This window comes from Populus nigra, chromosome 6 (assembly GCF_951802175.1).
Source record: "Populus nigra chromosome 6, ddPopNigr1.1, whole genome shotgun sequence".
Taxonomy (NCBI): domain Eukaryota; kingdom Viridiplantae; phylum Streptophyta; class Magnoliopsida; order Malpighiales; family Salicaceae; genus Populus; species Populus nigra.
Genome location: NC_084857.1, coordinates 20535805 through 20556250, shown reverse-complemented (window position 1 = coordinate 20556250; position 20446 = coordinate 20535805). Strand labels below are relative to the sequence as shown.

The following is a 20446-nucleotide window of genomic DNA, read 5'->3' as shown; positions in this document are numbered from 1 at the left end:
CTTCTACCGTCATATCTTCCAAATTCTTTGATTCTTCAATTGCTACGACCACATGATCAAACTTTGAATCCAGAGACCTTAAAATTTTCTCCATCACACGAACATAATTAATTTCACCATTCCTTCTCATCTGGTGAACCATAGAGATTACTTTTATGAAGTAATCTGAAACTATCTCATTACTTTCTTTACTCAACTTCTCATAGTCTCCTCTCAATGCTTGCAACCGTACCCTTTTTGTCTTTTCAACTCCATTATAAGTCTTGTTAAGCATTTCACATGCTTCCTTTGATGTCTTTGCTGGTGCCACCATCTCAAGAGTTGCTTCATTAAGTCCTTGATAAATGGTGAATAACGCCATATTATCTTTCTTCCTTGATTCTCTCAATGTTTCTCTTTCTGCATTATGCATTGCTGCCTCTTCTCTTGTTGATTTTGGTTCAGTGTAACTATCTTCAACTAACTCCCATAACTCTTGTGATGTTAGTAGTGCCTTGTATTGAATACACCACGTATTATAGTTTTGTTTATCATAGTTTTGTTTGATAAGACAGGGAATATGAAATTGAGAATTGTAATTGCTGGAAGCTATATCTACTCTCAAGCTCTGAAACCACTTTGTTGGAAAAACAATGACAGAACAGAGGGATCACTACTCACATAATTTGGCGGAATACAATACACTAAACAATGGTACTCTCACACTTTTTATTATCAAATCTAGATAATATATATAGACATTATAAAATGTCTTTTACAATCTCCAAAGAACTTAATTAATATTAGACTCTTCAATACTTACTCTAGATTCATAGTACTATTAGATTCATAGTATTATTAGATTCATAGTATTTATAATGTAGATATTATTCATTGAACTAATTTCAATACACTTAATCTTGATAAATAAGTTTAATAACTAACATAAATATGTCAAATCAGCAAGGCTTACTGAAGGAAGATCGCAGCAGGGAAGAAGGTCCGACCATGGACGGACAAGTTTGATTGAAGCATTTTCCCTCATCGGTGCTATGTGCAGTGAGAGTAGTCAGACATTGCGAGCCATGCCTTTAAGAACCACAGGTTGAACTAATGCTTCTTGCTTTTGCATGCTTGTTCTTGAGCGTAATCCACTACTCTGCTATGGTCTATACATGGCTCCACTTGGTGTTTGAAGATACGAGCAACATTTTTGTTCAGGGGTGAGGGTCTGCTTGTATTAGGATTTGTATACATGAACACCATTTTTAATTTAAAAGCTTACCTTTCCCTTTCCCAAATAAATTTATTTTTAATATTTGCAAGAATAATCAAGATTAGCCATTAGCTCACCTCTACCAGCTTAGTCCAATTCGTGTCCTACAAGGGTACCCTAACATTAATGTTTGAGATATACAGAGGCTGTACAGTCTTATGCACTACAAGATTTCACAGTTTTACCGACGACAAAATTCCGTCGGTGTGTGATTAGAAATGCGTCGGTGATTTTTTTACCGACGTCATCACCGACGGAATACATCCGTTGGCTTTACCTTCTTCGGTGATTCCTCATTCCGTCGGTATATCAGTCGGAAAAACAAAAAAATCATTTACCGATGGTTTTACAAACGGAACGCTTGAAATATACTGACGGATTTTCATTCCGTCGGTGAAATTGAATTTACCGACGGACAATATCCGTCGGTACATCAGTCGGTGAATGTTAAATGGCGACGGATTAATTCCGTCGGTAAGTCTGTCAGTGAAAGTTTAAAATACCGACCGAATTCATCCGTCGGTAAAATCCTTGGTAATAGTTTTTTTCTTAATTTGTTTTTAAAAAATTATTTAGGATATATAATATAAAACTATATAAATTAATTGTTATACAAACCAATTATGCAAATAAAATTTTTATTAAACATAAAAAAAAACAAAGTTAAATAATATTCATTACAAACTGAATATGTTTCAAGAAAAATAATAAATGAAGTTTTAAAGGTAAATAATGTTGATTACAAATTAATATAAAGATGATGGAGCTTGAGGAGGAGGAGGAGATCCTGGCGGAGGCTGGTGGTTATACGGCCAAAAAGGATTAGGCGCACATGTTCCGCTATTTGACAATTTCATAATCATTTCGTAAAGCTGGTCATAAGCCGCTTTTTGCGTTTCCTGAGCCGCTTCATACTCTGCTTTTTGTTGTGCTTGAGACGCTTTGAATTGCTCAGACTCCGCTCTTTGTTGTGCTTGAGACGCTTTGAATTTCTCGTTGAGTTGCTGCAAAGCCACGGACTCCTTAGATTGGGAGCTCGCTATTGATTAGGAGCTCCCAACGGTTGAAACACTACGGGTCGACCGCAAGTTGTCGGCCGTAGTGTTGGAGAGTCCGTAAACCTGATTTTTATCTGGTCCACCTGACGAGCCAACCTCCATCCACAAATCCGGATCGAATTCCGGATGGGTCAAAGTATCGTCCCCGTATCTCTCCCTCAACCGATTATTATAGGTCTCCTAAAAATATATATAAAAAAAGTAATCATCATATTCAATACAATAAACATAATAACTTACAAAATAAAATGGTTGAACAAACATACCACGAAATGCTGAGCACGGTTATCAACGAACTGTTGCGCCCCCTTCTGGCGGTCTTGACTCCGCACGTGCGTCTCCACAAACAGCTCTATCGGGCTCGGCTCACGTCCAAGAGACGCAGCCTATAATGAAAAAAGATATATTAACAACAACTGAATTTAACAATATATTTCATTTAAATTAATCTTACCATCCGTTTCGCATGTGCAGAAATGGAACGGAGCTGCCAGTGTGAGTTGTCACCCCGCCATGAATTGGCCGATTCCGGTTGCCAGCACCGGACTGTGAGCGTCGTGTGAACCGCTCAGACGTCACGTGCTCAAGATAGTGCGGCCATATATCTTCCAAGATGTATATCGGTTTGAAATCCCTCCAAACCGCAACATCGTTCCAGCCTTGGAAACCCCTATCCCTCACGGTTTTTTTTGCCTTTTTTGTGCTTCATACCAAAAATCACGCAACCTGCTTCACGCAACCAAAAATTACATTTCAACACATAAATTTTTGTCTAAAAAAAATCCTGTATTGTTTTCGATCTTACCTAGTTGCCGCGTGATTTTCCCACACCCTCCTCACAATAGTGTTATGCTCAATGTCCCAGCAGAATTTGTGCTTTGTATAAATAAACAAGTTTAAATAAAAATAATAATTTATTTACAATTATATTAATAAGCTGAAAATTATAAATTAATACCAACCTCAAACCTGTTAAATCATACATTGAATCCATTCAGGATGCTTGAATATCTGACTCCATTGAAACAATGGAATCTCCATCGACGATTTAAACGCCGATGATATTACTCGGGCGGCTTCATTGTTTGTGAACCTGAAAATAAATGAAATACATTCAATAGTGATGACTTCATAAATTATGTTGTAATTTTTTTAAAAAAAAACTAAAACCTTAACAAACTTATATTGAAAGGTCGTCCTTCCACTGTGCCTCGTACTTGCGGGTAAATTGATTCCGCTGCGAAGGCACGCTGCCTCTGCGCTGTGAAGTACCGCTGGAAGAGGCAGCATCGGTTGACGGTGCAGGTGGTGTAGGTGCCTCTTCTTGAGAGGCACCTAAGGAAATATCATCCTCGCTGCTAGACGAACTAGCTGCGACCGCACCTGAGCGACCATCTCTGGTTTTCGTTCTATGCATCTACACAATTTGATACACATAATTATATAATTAAATTCAAATGTAAAAAAAAATTTGGCAGCACCTCCCCTATACCGTATACTACCCAAATCCACAAACCTGCACATATTAACAATAGTCACAACCAATTTACCCAATCTATACTAATTATTCCAACATATTCAATTACTAATTCTAAGGTAAATTCAACATTAAGAATTACAATTCAAGTAATTATTCAATAATTATGCCAATATAACAAAACAATAAAAAAAAAAAACTCTAGAATAACAATCAAAATAAATGGAAAAAATTAAACACAAAGCATGCAATAATAGAATAAAACTAATAATTATTCCAACATATTCAATTACTAATTCTACGGTAAATTCAACATTAACAATTACAATTCAAGTAATTATTCAATAATTATGCCAATATAACAAAACAATAAATTAAAAAAAACTCTAAAATAACAATCAAAATAAATGGAACAAATTAAACACAAATCATGCAATAATAAAGTCAAATTAATAATTATTCCAACATATTCAATTACTAATTCTATGGTAAATTCAACATTAACAATAAAAATTCAACAAATTAACTAATAATAATTATGCCAATACAACAATAAAAAATATTCAAAAAAAAAACTATATACTTTAGCAATGAATTATGCAAAAAAAACTATAGACTTTCTCTACATTACAAAAAATACACCAAAACAAAAAAAAATAACCAAAAAAATAGCAAAAAAAAACTATTAAAGTAAAATGAAATAGAGAAAACACTAACCTTTTAAACTGATGAAGATGATGAAGAAAACTTGCTAGAGATTGGAGGTGAAAGCTTTGAAGAATGGAGAGGAAAAAAATCAAAAGCTTAAGGTGAGAAACGAAGGAGAAGAAAAAATGAACTGAACGGGCGGTCACTTGAACTTATATGGCAATTTTACCGACGGCTTCACCGACGGATATAAAATTAATTATTATTTTAATTTATTCCGTCGGTGATGTGTTAAAAATCCATCGGCAACTTTTGAATTTCGCACCAAAATTTTTAATGACCCTCCATATTTTTTGCGGTCCGTCGGTAATGTTACGCGGTCAGAGACGCATTTAATGCGCAACCCTTTGAAATTCACGCAGTCCGTCGGTAATGTTGTCGGTAAAATTGATCTGCCGACAACTTACCGACGTATTTAAATTCGTCGGTGTAGCCATCGGGGATTTGGTGGCATTTCAAGTAATAATTGTCGAACTCTCTGTGAAACACCGACGGACTAATTTCGTCGGTGTTGCCGTCTATAATGGGGTGGCATTTCAAGTAATTATTTTCGAACTCTCTGTGAAACACCGACGGAGTTAAGGCTGTCAGTGATCTGATGGCATTTCAAGTAATTATTTTCGAACTCTCTGTGAAACACCGACGGACTAATTCTGTCGGTGTGGCCGTCGGTGATCTGATGGCATTTCAAGTAATTATTTTCGAACTCTCTGTGAAATGCTGACGGACTTAAGGCCGTCGGTGTGGCCGTCGGTGATCTGGTGGCATTTCAAGTAATTATTTTCGAACTCTCTGTGAAATGCCGACGGACTTAAGGTCGTCGGTGATCTGGTGGCATTTCAAGTAATTATTTCATGTCACAAAATATATCATCAATCATAATTGTGGCATTTCAACTAATTATTTCAAGTAATAAATATTTTGTGTTTCAAAATATATATATATATATATATATATATATATATCATTCATAATCTAAATTACATGAAAAAAAGGATTTTACATAGGGCTTCATTTTGGTAGTTAGTCAGAATTTTCTTCTTCTTCGTCATCAATTGAATTGTCATCACCTTTATCGCAATCTTCAATATGAATATCATCTTCTTCATCGATATTTGGCTGTCCGCTAGAGCTCAAAACAAAATTTAACTCCTCTGCGTCAACATCAACAAGACTATCATCGAAAACACGAAAATTTGAATTTTCTTCCAATTCAATCGAAGGAGCAACTCGATATGGTTCAACCACCTCACTAACTTGAAAGACTTCATCTCGCACACTTGTGTCTTCGTTCTCATCCTGAACAACCTCGACACGACCCCAGGGTTTCGTTTTTAAAATGGACAACCAATCCACTCTTGATCGATCCTTTCTAAATGAAGGGGTGTATGTGTAATAAACTTGTTGACATTGCTTTGCGAAAACAAAGACGTCGTTTATGTTGCGGAGTCTAGCTTTTGAGTTGATTTCGACCAGACCATAGTGCGGATCAACTCTGATTCCTCTGTCAGTCGTGTCATACCAATAGCATTTGAATAAAAACACTATATTCTTCTCGTTATGATATTGCAGTTCGACGACCTCTTCTAATCTACCATAGTAGTCAACTTCTAACTCACTACTAGTGGATCCCTTAACACAAACACCGCTGTTGTATGTCTTTCTTCCTTGCCCGTATTCTTCAGTATGGAAAACATATCCATTGATAAAATACCCATTGTAGCACTTACATTTTCTTTCAGGCCCCAAGCTTAGTGAAGACAATGACTTAGGTGCACTCATTCCCATTTGATAAACCTTGCATGTAATGTAAATCAATAAACAGTAAGTGAACGAGAATCTCGTAATGACATGCATACGTACAGTAATTTTGCAAGTTAGAATGAGTTTGTGATAGTGCTTATATGTGTTCTGAACCACGTGGCAAACTGCTCATCTTGTAATTGAAAGATCTGGAATTCGGTCAGCTGTGAGTTATTGGAGAGCAAATATTGACGATGTTGCCTCCAAGTGATAATAAGTGTATGATATTACAATATATAATTAACAATATATTACTAACAAAATTTAATTAGTATAAACTTACTGAATAAAAGGTCTCAGCTCATCACAGTTAAATAGAACATAGTTGTGTGCTTGTTTGAACTCTATTTCCGACAAATATCTTCCTCTTACGGCATTTTTAGGTGTGGGTCGTCCAGTATTGGAGAATATTGACAAGTTCCCACTGGAAGGCACTTCACCTCCATCATCATGCCGTGGAACGCGATTGATTCTCGTTCTCAAATGAGGTTCGAAATAGTACGAGATAAATGTTGAGATCTCCTCAACAATATAGGCCTCACATATCGAAGCCTCAACAAGCGTCTTGTTCTTAACCTTTTTCTTGAGATTAAACAAGTACCTGCATTGAAATATTAATCAAGTATTTTCAATTAAGAAAAACATATAAAATACTTTTATATATGAATTACATTGCAACTATAATATCTAACCATTCGAATGGGTACATCCATCTATATTGGATCGGTCCTCCAGCTTTTGCCTCGAACGATAGATGTATAGGGAGATGCTCTATTGAGTCAAAAAATGATGGAGGGAATATCATCTCAAGTTTGCATAGTGTCTCGACGATATTCGTTTGAAGCCTCTCAATGTGATCAACATTCAACTTGCTGGAGCATATATCTCTGAAGAAATGACTGATCTCCGTGAGTGCATCCCATATTCCCTTTGACAACAAATCACGAAAAGCTAATGGGATGATTGTTTGCATAAACACGTGGCAGTCATGACTCTTCATTCCATACAATCTGCAGTCCTCTATATTAACCAGCCTTGATATGTTCGATGCATGTTCATCCGGAAAACGCAGACTCTTAAGCCATTTGTAGACTAGCAGTTATGCGTTTTTCTCTAACACGAAGCTTGCTCTTGGTTTTGCGACCCGTGACTCATCATAAACCAACTCCATATTTTTTCGGTTACAGTATAAAGCTATATCCAATCTAGCCTTGATGTTGTCCTTTGTCTTCCCCTTCACATCCATGACGGTGTTGAAAATATTCTCAAACATGTTCTTTTCGATGTGCATGACGTCAAGGTTATGGCGAAGCAGATTGGTCTTCCAATAAGGAAGCTCAAAAAAGATACTTTGCTTTACCCAATTATGGGTCAAACCAAAACCAGGAAACTTTTGCTTTCGTGATTGAAGGCCAAACACAATGTCACCGTACTCTGAGACAATATCATGCAATTCTTCACCAGAAAGACGCGGGGATGCAACATTTTTTTCAACTCTGCCAACAAAGAAATCTTTTTTGTTCTTTCTGTACCTGTGATGAAGTGGCAAGAAGCGACGGTGACAGTCAAAAAAAGAAGCTTTACCTCCATTTGCTAGCGTGAATGCCTTGTTGTTTTCCATGCAGTATGGACATGCAAGTTTCCCATGCATGCTCTAACTAGAAAGCATTCCATAAGCTGGAAAATCATTGATAGTCCACATCAATGCCGCCCTCATAAGGAAATTTTGTTTCCTCGATATATCATAAGTCAGAGCTCCGGAGGACCACAACTGCGCCAACTCATCAATCAACGGTCGAAGACAAACATCTATATTCTGCCCCGGGCTTCTTGGACCGGGTATGACAGTAGATAAAAACATGAACTCCGGCCTCATACACATTCCTGGTGGCATGTTATAAACTGTGAGTATGACCGGCCAACAAGAATAAGGAGCAACAAATGACCCAAATGGGTTGAATCCGTCTGTACACAACCCAAGACGCACATTCCTTGATTCAGCTGAAAAGTGAGGATGAACACTATTAAAGTGTTTCCATGCTTCGCCATCAGAAGGATGAACCATCACTCCATCAACCGCATGGTGTGCTTGGTGCCATGTCATGTGCTCAGCAGTCCTTGGTGACATGAATAACCTCTGCAGTCTAGGTGTGATCGGGAAGTATCTAAGTTTTTTATATGCCACTAGAGTCTTTCCCCTGCCAGTTCTAGGTTTGTAACGGGAATGCCCGCATGTCATGCATTCGGTCATCTCAGCATTTTCAAGGTAGTATAACATGCAGAAGTTAGGGCACATGTCAATTTTCTGGTATCCTAAACCGAGGGGTTTCATCATGGACTTCGCAGCATAGAAGTTCTCTTTCAGCCTGTTCCCTTCAGGTAAAATGCTTCTTGCCCATTCAATAATCTTGTCATACCCGGCCTCACTCAACCCGTGATCTGACTTGATGGTGAACACCTGTGCTACGACCTATAATTTACTGTGGTTCGTGCAGCCATCCCATAATGGTTCGTCAGAATCTTTCAACAAATCAAAAAACCTAGCTGCATCTACATTAGGTTCTTCTTCTATGATTGGACATTGACTGTCATTACCTTGATTCATTCTCATTGCATCCATAACCATATTTCTGTAAGGATTAGTGTTGTCATTTGCCGCTTCATGCACGTTCCTAGCACTAGAAGTAGACCCAACCACCGTTGCTTCCATTCTCCTCTCACTCTCGCTAACAAATACTTCTCCATGTGCATACCAACACTGGTAATTCTCCATAAACCTTTTGTGTAGAAGATGCATCATTACAACATCTGGATGCAGATACTTTTTATTTTCACACTTCCTGCATGGACACCTAATACCACCTCCAATAAAATTTCTGGGAATAGATGTTACAAAATTAATAAAACCCTAAACCTCATTACAATAATCCATCCTCCGCAATCCTTGGAGTGAATCTCGATACATCCATGAACGATCATCCATGACTTATATCGAACCTCTATAAAATTATAATGACATGTATTAATTAACTAAGTTAGGTAAATAAACTTGTACAAATATTACTTTAACTCGAGATTATCCAACAAACCAATCACAACTTCTCATAAATATTAAATATTCATTATCATTTATCAACGTCCATACGAATTAAAAAATATAAATTTACAGAAATTACCACTCCGTAATACCATTGATAAAACTTTAAACGGACCCATTAAGCAAGCTATTAATTATTTCAAAATAGCACATTTAATTCAGTAATTCCATAAAGAAATAACAATTTACAAACAAATACAATCTTACAAAATCTAAAACAAACCATAACAAGTACAAAATTATACGTTCATATACTACAAATTTGTTTGAGAAATAACAATAAAACATGTACATCTACTAACAAAATACATATACTAAAAAAACAATAAAATTGACATTTAATTAAATGTTAAAATTTAAAAAGATATAATTACTTACAAAAATTGATAAACTACAAATTTGTTTGAGAAATAACAATAAAACATGTACATCTACTAACAAAATACATATACTAAAAAAACAATAAAATTGACATTTAATTAAATGTTAAAATTTAAAAAGATATAATTACTTACAAAAATTGATAAAATCCATCGGTAAATCAGAACACGCGCGGATGCTGTGACCACAAAACTTAAAGAAATATAACTTGTTGTGCTGATATGAGGAAGATTTTTTTTTGGAGGGGGGGCTGGTTGTTTGCAGATGGGGAGAGTTGGGATGAGGAAGAAGAAGGAGAAATAGGGGATGAGAGGGTCGGCAGAGCTGTCATATATTAACTTTTTCCGACGGTTTTACCGACGGACACTCTGTCGGTTATCACGCTGGTGATTCTGACGGAAACATAGACATGTCACCGTACGGATCTGCCATTTCAAATCCCTCGGTGAGTCCGTCGGCAATTTAAACGGCAAACCGGTCACATCACTTTACGGGCACTGTACGGGCAGTCTTTTTGAATTCGTCAGAAAAAAAAAACCGCCAAAACCTCCACGTCAGCGACCCGCCTTTTTTTAAATTCGGAAACTTTTCCGTCCGTAATTCAGTCAGTAAATACTGACGGAAATTTTCCGTCTGTATTTACCGACTGAATTACGGACGGAAAAGTTTTCGTCGGTTTTTACCGACTGAGTTACGGACGGAAAGTGGTCGTCGGTAATTTCGACCTCAAAATACCGATAGAAAATATTCCGTTGGTAAATCCGTTGGTATTTAGCGAATTTCTGGTAGTGATGGTAATAATTATTTTTTAAAATATTTTTATTTTAAAAATATATTAAAATAATAATTTTTTATTTTTTAAAATTTATTTTTAATATAGTATATCAAAATGATTTCAAATATAAAAAAATATAAATTTAAAATAAAAAAAATTTCAAGTATTTTTAAAACGTTTTTAAAACATCAAAACAAACAAAGTCTAAAAATTTAGAGTTCAAACATTAAAAAAATAGATAAGATAAGAAATGATTATTTCAATTATATACTCGAGAATCATTGGTCCTTCCCATAAAAAAAAAAAGTAATGGCTTGAATTTTTATATTTTCTTCATTGTATCTTTTATTTTTCATTTGGTATCCTTAACCTTAATTATCATATCTTTCTATTCTAATTTATCCATATACATAATTAGTAACATAGCTGAGTAACCATCTACAAGCTATATGTCACCTGTTTAATTAGAAAAACAAGAGTGGGTGACATGTGAGAAAAATAACATATATTATCATTTTTTTTAATAACATATATTTTTATTATCATATAATTAAAATAAATAAATTATCTTACAAAAATAATTTTATTAGGCCGGGTCAAGATCATGATCCAAGTAGCTAGTTTGTCAGGATAGATCATCTAGATATTTTTAAAAAAACTACATCATATAAAATAAATTTTGAATTTATAATTAAAATTTTATTTTCAAATAAATAAATATATTAACAGTGAATGCAAACTTTTTATGGTTAAATTATTATTTGGTATGGAACCATAGCAAAGCATGGAACAATTACTCTTGTGAAATCGACAACATCAATGTATTAAAATAATTCTTGCTCAATGAACAAGTTTTGTGTGAGAATTTCTGAAAACAAAAGTGTTCATGAAAGAAATGTCATTGCCTAGACTCTCACGATCGAATCTTATGCTTGGTATGAACCATAGCAAAGCATGGAACAAGTTCTGTGTGAGAATTTTCTGAAAACAAGTGTTTCCTACGCAACGTCTCACCAAACTACTTTGAAGTTTAAACTGTCATCTTGCAAAGCCTAAATATAAAAACCCCAACCCACAACTCTGAACACAAGCACAGAAACCATGGCCTCCTCCATAGAACACAGAACCATTAATATCAATGGCATTAATATTCATGTAGCAATCAAAGGTCCAGAGAATGCCCCAGTTATTCTCTTCATCCATGGATTCCCTCAACTATGGTATTCCTGGAGACACCAGATTGAGGCTCTATCCTCACTTGGCTACAGAGCTGTGGCACCGGACTTGAGAGGGTATGGTGACACAGATGCGCCAGCTGAGGTTACAAGTTACACCGTTCTCCATGTGGTTGGTGATTTGATTGGGTTGCTTGATGTTGTTGCTCCGAATCAAGAGAGTGTTTTTGTTGTGGGACATGATTGGGGTGCTTTGATAGCTTGGCATTTGTCTTTGTTTAGACCAGACAGAGTTAAAGCTTTGGTTAACTTGAGTGTTTTGTTTAATCCAAGGAATCCCAGTAGGAAAGTTATTGCGACTTTGAAGGCTGTTTATGGTGACGATTATTATATTATCAGATTCCAGGTTTGTTTTATTGCTATTGTAATGATGGGTTCTTGATTTTCAGAATCAAAGTTACTTTCTTGACTGCAAACTGTGTTTTGTGATGTCAAATTGTAAACTTGTTCTAGCAAATATTTCGCCTTTTCTGGATTACTTGTAGGCATGTTTACTCTTTGAAGGGATCATTTGACAGGTATGAAAAGATCAGGCATTTGCAGTTGTTTTTTTGAATTGACTTATCTTTTCTTTTGTTACATGAAGTGTTTAATCATCAAGTTTTAGACTTTTGATTGTTATGCTAATAAATCTTCGACCCTTTATGTAGTATAGGAATTGGATTATCATCTATTTTATATTTTGTTTACTATTTGCAGTGATTATTTGATTGGGATGGATTAGATTGGGCTTTTTGGTAGTAATTAGCTAGTAGCTACGAATTTGACCAGCTGTTCTAGCTGAAATGATTATTTAACAGTATAATTTTAGCTGAAGCTTAAATAATCATTCATGGCATCAGACAACTTTGTTATCAAACTGTTCTTGAGCACACTTGAGAAAGTTTTTAGTTTTGGTCTTGTATAGTTTATCATAATTGTCTTCTTATGAAGATGTACAAAACCCATTTTAATTGAGGAACTGCTCGATTGTTTTTGTAGGAGCCTGGAGAGATTGAAGCTGAGTTTGCAGAGATAGGTACAGAGAAAGTTCTCAAGGAATTCTTAACCTACCGCACTCCAGCTCCTATCTTTCTACCTAAAGGCCAAGGGTTTAATGGAAAGCCTCTGGACACTCCAGTTGTCTTACCCTCTTGGTTGTCTGAAGAAGATGTCAAGTACTACACCAGCAAGTTTGAGCAGAAAGGCTTTACTGGAGGATTGAACTATTACCGAAATCTTGACCGGTATGTCTTCCTTCCATGTTTCTTCAGTTTGTTGGTCTTTCCTGGTATTGCAGATTAAAAATTTCCTGTGGCCTGGAAATTTAGATGTGTTTCCAACCTCTGTTGTATTTTGGGGTTTTCGTTACTTTTACGTCGCTGTTGCGTATTGATCAGGACAGAGGGACTTTATTATCTTTCATTATGAGATTGAATTGAAATCCATACCCAGAGTCTTAATATTTCCAAGTGTTTCAGCATGCTATATAGCTCTTCAAATGAAGACCTTTGCTTTTGTTGCTTTCCTGATCGGTGTACAAGTTTTATTTCCTTTTTTCCCCATCATCATTCCTGCTTCATTTTTTTTCCTAATTCCTCTTACCTTCCATGGTGCAGGAACTGGGAACTTACCGCACCATGGACTGGAGCTCAAATAAAAGTTCCAGTCAAGTTTATCGTGGGTGATCAGGACCTCACCTATAATTCTCTCGGTGCCAAGGATTATATAGCCAAGGGCGGGTTCAAAAGAGACGTTCCATTTCTACAGGACCTAGTTGTAATGGAAGGTGTGGGTCATTTTATCAATGAAGAGAAACCTGAAGAGATCAGTAAGCACATTTACGACTTCTTTCAAAAGTCTAGTTCGCTTGCTTGGTTTCCCTTCTGTTGTCTTTGCTGAAGAGATAAAGAATTCAAGTGTGTGCATTCGTATGTTCAAAGCTTGCATGCTCCTGTGGGGTTTTGATTATTTGAATGAGATGTTCTTGTGGTGAGTTACTGTAATTTCCATATGCACTCAAAATGAATCTTGTGTGTGATTGTTTCGTGCCCAACATTTAACTGGTGCTTTGAGTAGCCTCGAGGAATTGATTGCACAAAGCACAAGCATGCTGTGACGTGACTTATTTCCTCACAGGGCCATTTCATTCTCTGTATCATTTATTCAGCATTGATTCACTCAGGCTCACCTGTGGAACACTGCACCCATGAAACTCTATGCACTTGCATTTTAGCTTTTTAGGTGCCGAAAATAAAGGCACATTAACTAGAGTTCCTTCAAGTAATTGCAAGGACTTTCATCCATTGTTATAAATCCCAAAATCTATAAGGGTAGCTCAACTCCTCAGGCTTTGAATTTGTTTTCTAATGGTCACGAGTTTGAGTTCTCTTAGAATTACTAAAGGCTTACATAGTCGTTAACTTCAAGGCCCATGAGATTTGTCGAGATACGCGCAAGCTAACCCAAACCCTACATTAATTAAAAAAAACCAAAAAACCCAAAAGCCAGCATTAAACTAGTGATTTATCAACTCAGGACTAGTTGAGTTTAATGTTTTTGGAAGATGTGATTGTGGAGAATGTGATATCTCTATTTAGTTTAAAATACAAATTTTAATCAATGTATTTGTGTTCAGTTAAATAGAAAACAAATGTGGAGAATATGAGTAGTTTATCATTTTATTTTTGAAAATTAAACTATATAATTTAATCATAAGAAATACTTGACCTCTCGAATCACTTTTTCCCTATAATCTTTAAATATCCTAGCATCAAACGCCCTTTTTACTAATGTTTCGTGCCACTAGATGGGATGTGAGGATGCTCAACAACTTCCTGACCTTTTGCGTTTCTCAACATTGAAGTGCACATCGATAAGATTTGTTATACGAGCTGTTATTTTTTAACTTATTTTTACAGGGCCAACACCTTGTGGGGTGCCTGCACAAAAAAAGATAAAAAGGCAAATTATTCAAAACTTCAAATGACAAGATCCTATATTTGATCAAACTAGGACATTATAATATCTCAAGCATAGATTGATACATTTAATATTCCATAAACAAAATAATATGAGTATATTATTCTATAGAGATTACATGTTTACTGCATAACAAAATTACATGAATAATTCCTAAGTTCCTAACTTATAGAAAAAAGGATCAAGGAACCTAAATTCTATTCCTATCGTGAATGGAAGGAATCTGCAAAATATAAATTTTCCATATAATTAAAAAAAATAAGATACAAACAATTTCACAGAAGAAAAATCATACAACACATCTACCTACTTAAATCATATGCAATTTTATACACCACAACTAGCTCCTTTTAAGGATTAGCAAATTTGTTTCCTTTAACTATGTTTCCCTTTTTCTTTTCTTTTTTTCTTTATGAAATACAAGCTCTGATTTAGGGTATTCACCCTGCCACTTCTCCCCACATTAGAAAAACTACTGTCGACACTAATTACCTTCATTAGTGTCTTTAGTTGCTCGCCCCAGGGTCAACTAATCAAGTTTATGAAATTGCCGACCTTAACGCAACCATTGGTGTCATTAATTATTTTCGGGCCTAAATAGTTAATCAATGTTCCATGTTACCTTGGAAGGTCCTCGGGTATGTCGATGTAAAGGATTCTTGACATCATTAGCTTTCACCTCGGAAAGCTAATCAAGTCCCATTAATTTTGCCGACATCGACGTCACCTACCAATATTATTAACTATTTTGAATCCGAATAGTTAATCAAGTTCTATATTCCTCCTCCCATGTACCAATGATGCCGATGTTAGCCAACTTGGCTAACATCATTAGCCTCCCGTATCTAGGATAGGCTAATCAAATTCGCAGAACAGTCATTCCTAAAGTTCATTGTTACTGTTCATTTTCTCCGAAAGAACCCATAAATTAAATCTAGTTCTCTTTTTCCATTTTCCTATCGTTTAACCTTTTCTTTTTCCCTTTTCTTTCCCTTATCAATGAGCACCAAAATTTATAGTTCAATAATTAGTTAAAACAATTATTAACCAGAGGAGCTATAGGTACCGAGTACCTACTTGCTGTAGACGTTCGACTTGCGTTCCCCTGTTGTTGCTGCACTCCTCCCATGGTTCCTCTTGAAACCACAAACACCCATCATTATTCCATATTAGTCTACATGTCACAACACAACAACAACAGTGGCAACAATATTCATTTCTCTTTTACCATTCTTTTCTTTCTCACCTACATTCCTCATTATTATCCTTTAACATTTTCAACTCATTTGTAGCCCAAGTGGACATCATGAATTCAATTTTGATCATAGTTTATTCCTTTTTGAAGATTAAGACATGATGTTACACACTTTAAGAAGGGCAAGAAAACAAATTCTACCCTTAATATGGCTAAATTTTGTCGTTTTATCGACTTGGCTGAATCTGTCAATAGGGCGACAGCTCGACCTCCCTTCAAATTTTTATTCATATCTGGAGTTCTAGGACTCCAAATTAGGCACGGTCAGATTTGTTGGAAAGCTAACATTCCCGGATACAACTTCTATGAAGGACCCTCCCTGGATTCTATTGTTTTCATGTCTGAATTCCCTCAGGAATCAGGGTGACGAACCTGCCCTATTTTCATCAATGGACAAGTATTTCCAATTGTATCTCCAGTCCTACTTCCTCATCAGATACAGCCATGCCTTCACCTTATGCATGGTAACCTGTCTCGTTATGACCTCTCAAGGTCATTTGTACTAAGTTAATTACTTGATTTCTACTTGGCCGAACCTACCTAAAGGAACGAAGGTTCCTCTTCCTTACAAGTTATAATTAGTAACTACATTATAATAACACATCTCAATTAATTAACAAGGAAGTCATAAGTTCTCCTCCTTTGTTTTTCTTCCCCTCTAGTGGTCGGTCCTTAAATATGTTCTTTCTTCTTCTTCGTTTTTCCTTCCATTGCACCCCTTCACATTCAAGGCCATTACTATCACCCTAATAGGTATAGTTTCAAGAAATTTTGCACTTTTGCCTAAATTTTATGTTCAAGAACTCTAATTCTCAATTCAAGAAAATTATAAAACTTCCAATCAAATTGGAGTTAATTTCATAGAAATTGAAATTAGAACTCTTTACTTGGATGAAATCTAAGCTTTACTTCATAAAATTTAAAAAGAATCTTAGCCTTCTTCTCCTTGCATATAGTCGACCACTCTTCCCCCTCTTTTATTCACCAATTCTTCACTTTTCTTGCTGTTAGGTCTCCACCCAAATGTGTTTCCTCCACTCAACGCTTGTGTGGATATACTAATTTGGGTGTTTACTCTTAGATTTAATGAATGAAAAATCTGAAATTCCCCCTCCCTTTTTTTGTTGTTATCAATTGGCCATGGGCGAGAGAAAGAATGGGTATTTATAGTCCCATTTCTTCTTAATTCTATTTTGGCCCCATCTTTCTTCCTTTTTCTTAATTAAGCCTTTTTTTTGTAGTTACATTATTTTGTATTATAAAAAAATTTAAATTATTATAAACCCCCCTCTTTTTTGTTTTTTTCTTTTTTGGTATAAGTTGTTCTCGGGTTTCACATGAAAGTTCTCCAAGTTCAAGGTAACATAAATTTGATAAACATCTCAGATCCAAAAAACTTTGACAGTATTAAATTCTAAAGCCTTAAACTTGATTGTAGACAATTCTATATAATATAAGTGTTAAAGACATGATAAATCATCATACCTCTCCATCTAGAATAATTATTTATATTAAGGTAATAATTTCCTTTTGCTTATAGGTGTATATGAGGTCACTTAAGGGACCTGCCATACTTATTATCTCATTAATGATATGTAAGAGATATTTGCTTCTTATTAACATACCAAAAATAAAAGACTTTCCAACTCTTTTTTTTTATAGAAACAAAAAGGTTTAGGGGGGTATAAATACTCCCTACACCATTTAGGTAAAGGTTTCACAACTTCTTATCTCTTAAGATAAAAATCTTAGATTTTAAAGCATTAATAAACTTAAAACTAAAAAACAAACATCTTATTAAGGTTTTTTTAAGTTATTTAATACATTTTTCATAAAAATACTAATTTTATTATAGGAGGGTCTTTGAATCTTCCCTGATTGGAACTGTTTTCGCAGCTCAAAATTTCTATTGTAAGCCTGGAATTTCTTAGATTAAGAAGAAGAAGTTCACTTAAAGAACCTGCCATACTTATTATCACATTAATAATATGTAAGAGATATTTGCTTCTTATTAACATGCCGAAAATAAAAGACTTTCCAACTCTTTTTTTTATAGAAACAAAAAGGTTTAGGGGGGTATAAATACTCCCTACACCATTTAGGTAAAGGTTTCACAACTTCTTATCTCTTAAGATAAAAACACTTAGATTTTAAAGCATTAACAAACTTAAAACTAAAAAACAAACATCTTATTAAGGTTTTTTTAAGTTATTTAATACATTTTTCATAAAAATACTAATTTTATTATAGGAGGGTCTTTGAATCTTCCTTGATTGGAACTGTTTTCGCAGCTCAAAATTTCTATTGTAAGCCTGGAATTTCTTAGATTAAGAAGAAGAAGTTCACATACATTAACATATTGATTAACTACTATCTCAAACACTAAATAACTTTATATTTATATATTTTAGATTTTAAAACATCATCAATCAATTATAAGATGATACAATAATCCTTGTGAGTATAATGAATTATGGAAAAAATAAGCAAAGTATCTATTTAGTATTAAAAAGAGTAAGTTTGGAAATCATTCATTTCATTCAATCCAATTTTATTTTGGTACTAGAAAAAAATCAAGCAAAATATATTGCTTCTTCTATTTATTCGTAAGCATGTAATTTATTCCAAAAATCTATTGATACATAAATGACATGAATTTTAAAAAAAAAAACATAAGTTTTTCTATAAAAAAAAATGAGACAAGGTCTTATTAGTCACAAAAAAAAATAATAATAATCTTTCTTCTAAAGAGAGGGAGTCTAGTCGTTAAAACGAAAGGGTAATATTTTTCTTAATTTCTTTTATTATGAAAAAGTTAATTCTACTAATTTTAATGTGGAAACCATATTCAATTAAAGTTGAATAATTGAAGCCGTTTTTTATATGAAACAAAATCTCTTTGCCGTCATCAGATCTTGGAAGATAAGCAAATTACCTATATTTCTTGTTTTTAAATTTTTATTTATTTTTTATATAAAAAATAGTAAATCAATGCTTGATTTTTAGAGAAACTAGTCGTAATGGAAGGAGTGGGGCATTTCCTCAATCAAGAGAAGGCGGATGAGATCAATAAGCACATTTATGATTTCTTTCAATAGTTCTAGTTTGCTTCTTCGTTCTCCTCCTGCTGTCTTTGCTGGAGAGTTGGAGCATGTTCGGCACGGCGGTGCAAAACCATGCCTTAAAACAATGTCTATGCATGCCTTTGTTTGTGTAAGAGCTTGCATTTTCTCAAGCATCATCCTGGCGAGTCAAGGAACTGGTCCTTGTAATTTTCATATGCCCTCAAATCAAATCCTCCATTGTTTGCTCAAAGCATAATGCACGCTATGATATAAATCTTTCCATGGCCATTCATTTTGTGGATCGTTCAGTTCGGAGATTCACACTGCCTCTCCTCTTCCTTTCAATATGTAAGCCCTTAAATCTGTCGAGTCAGTGAGAGGCTTACTAAGCAAGATTGCAGTATGGAAGACGGTTCGACCATGGATGGACAAGTTTGATCGAAGCATTTTCCCTCATCGGCGCTCATGAGCAGTGAGAGTAGTCAGACATTGCGAGCCATGCCTTTAAGAACCACAGGTTGAACTAATGCTTTTCGCCTTTGCATGCTTGTTCTTGAGCGTAATCCACTACTCTGCTATGGTCTATACATGGCTCCACTCGGCGTTTGAAGATACGAGCAACATTTTTGTTCAGGGGTGAGGATCTGCTTGTGTTAGGATTTATACACATGAACACCATTTTTAATTTAAAAGCTTACCTTTCTCTTTCCCAAATATTTATTTTTATATCTTTTTTTTAATATTCGCAAGAATAATCAAGATTTTGCAAGAATAATCAAGATTAGCCATTAGCTGACCTCTACCAGCTTAGTCCAATTCGTGCCCTATAAGGGTAGCCTAACATTAATGTGTGAGATATACAGAGAGGTTGTATAGTATTATGGTAATAATTATTTTTTAAAATATTTTTATTTTAAAAATATATTAAAATAATATATTTTTTTTATTTTAAAAATTTATTTTTGATATCACTACATCAAAATATCTAAAATCACAAAAAAAATTAATTTAAAATAAAAATAAAATTAATTTTTAAAAAATATTTTTAAAACATTAAAAAAAAACAAGGTCTAAATATATTTTAGTCCAAGAGTAACCATATATGAGCGATATGTCACCTATTTAATTAGATAAAAAAAAAGAGTGGGTGAAAAAATAATAATAATAAAAGCTCTGGCGTGTCTAGCCTTTTTAATTTACATCAAGCTTGTTTGCCTGACCAGTTTTTATTTTAATTAATATATATTTATATTTTTACAATTAATTAATTAATTAAAAATATATTAATTAATTAAATTCTTAAATCAATTACTAATATATTTTAGATGTTATTTTATTGAATACCATTCAATTTTTATTTTGTTTTCAAATAAGAG

At 34.6% G+C, this 20446-nt stretch overlaps 1 protein-coding gene across 1 annotated transcript; it reads left to right on the top strand.

Annotated features, from left to right (window-relative positions):
* Positions 1 to 11441: 11441 nt before the first annotated feature.
* On the top strand, positions 11442 to 14084 carry LOC133697614 (uncharacterized). Its single transcript, XM_062120288.1, has 3 exons — positions 11442 to 12135; positions 12771 to 13015; positions 13388 to 14084. The coding sequence occupies exons 1-3, from the start codon at positions 11656 to 11658 to the stop codon at positions 13668 to 13670; spliced, it is 1008 nt and encodes a 335-aa protein (XP_061976272.1). The 5' UTR covers positions 11442 to 11655; the 3' UTR covers positions 13671 to 14084.
* The last annotated feature ends 6362 nt before the right edge of the window (positions 14085 to 20446 follow it).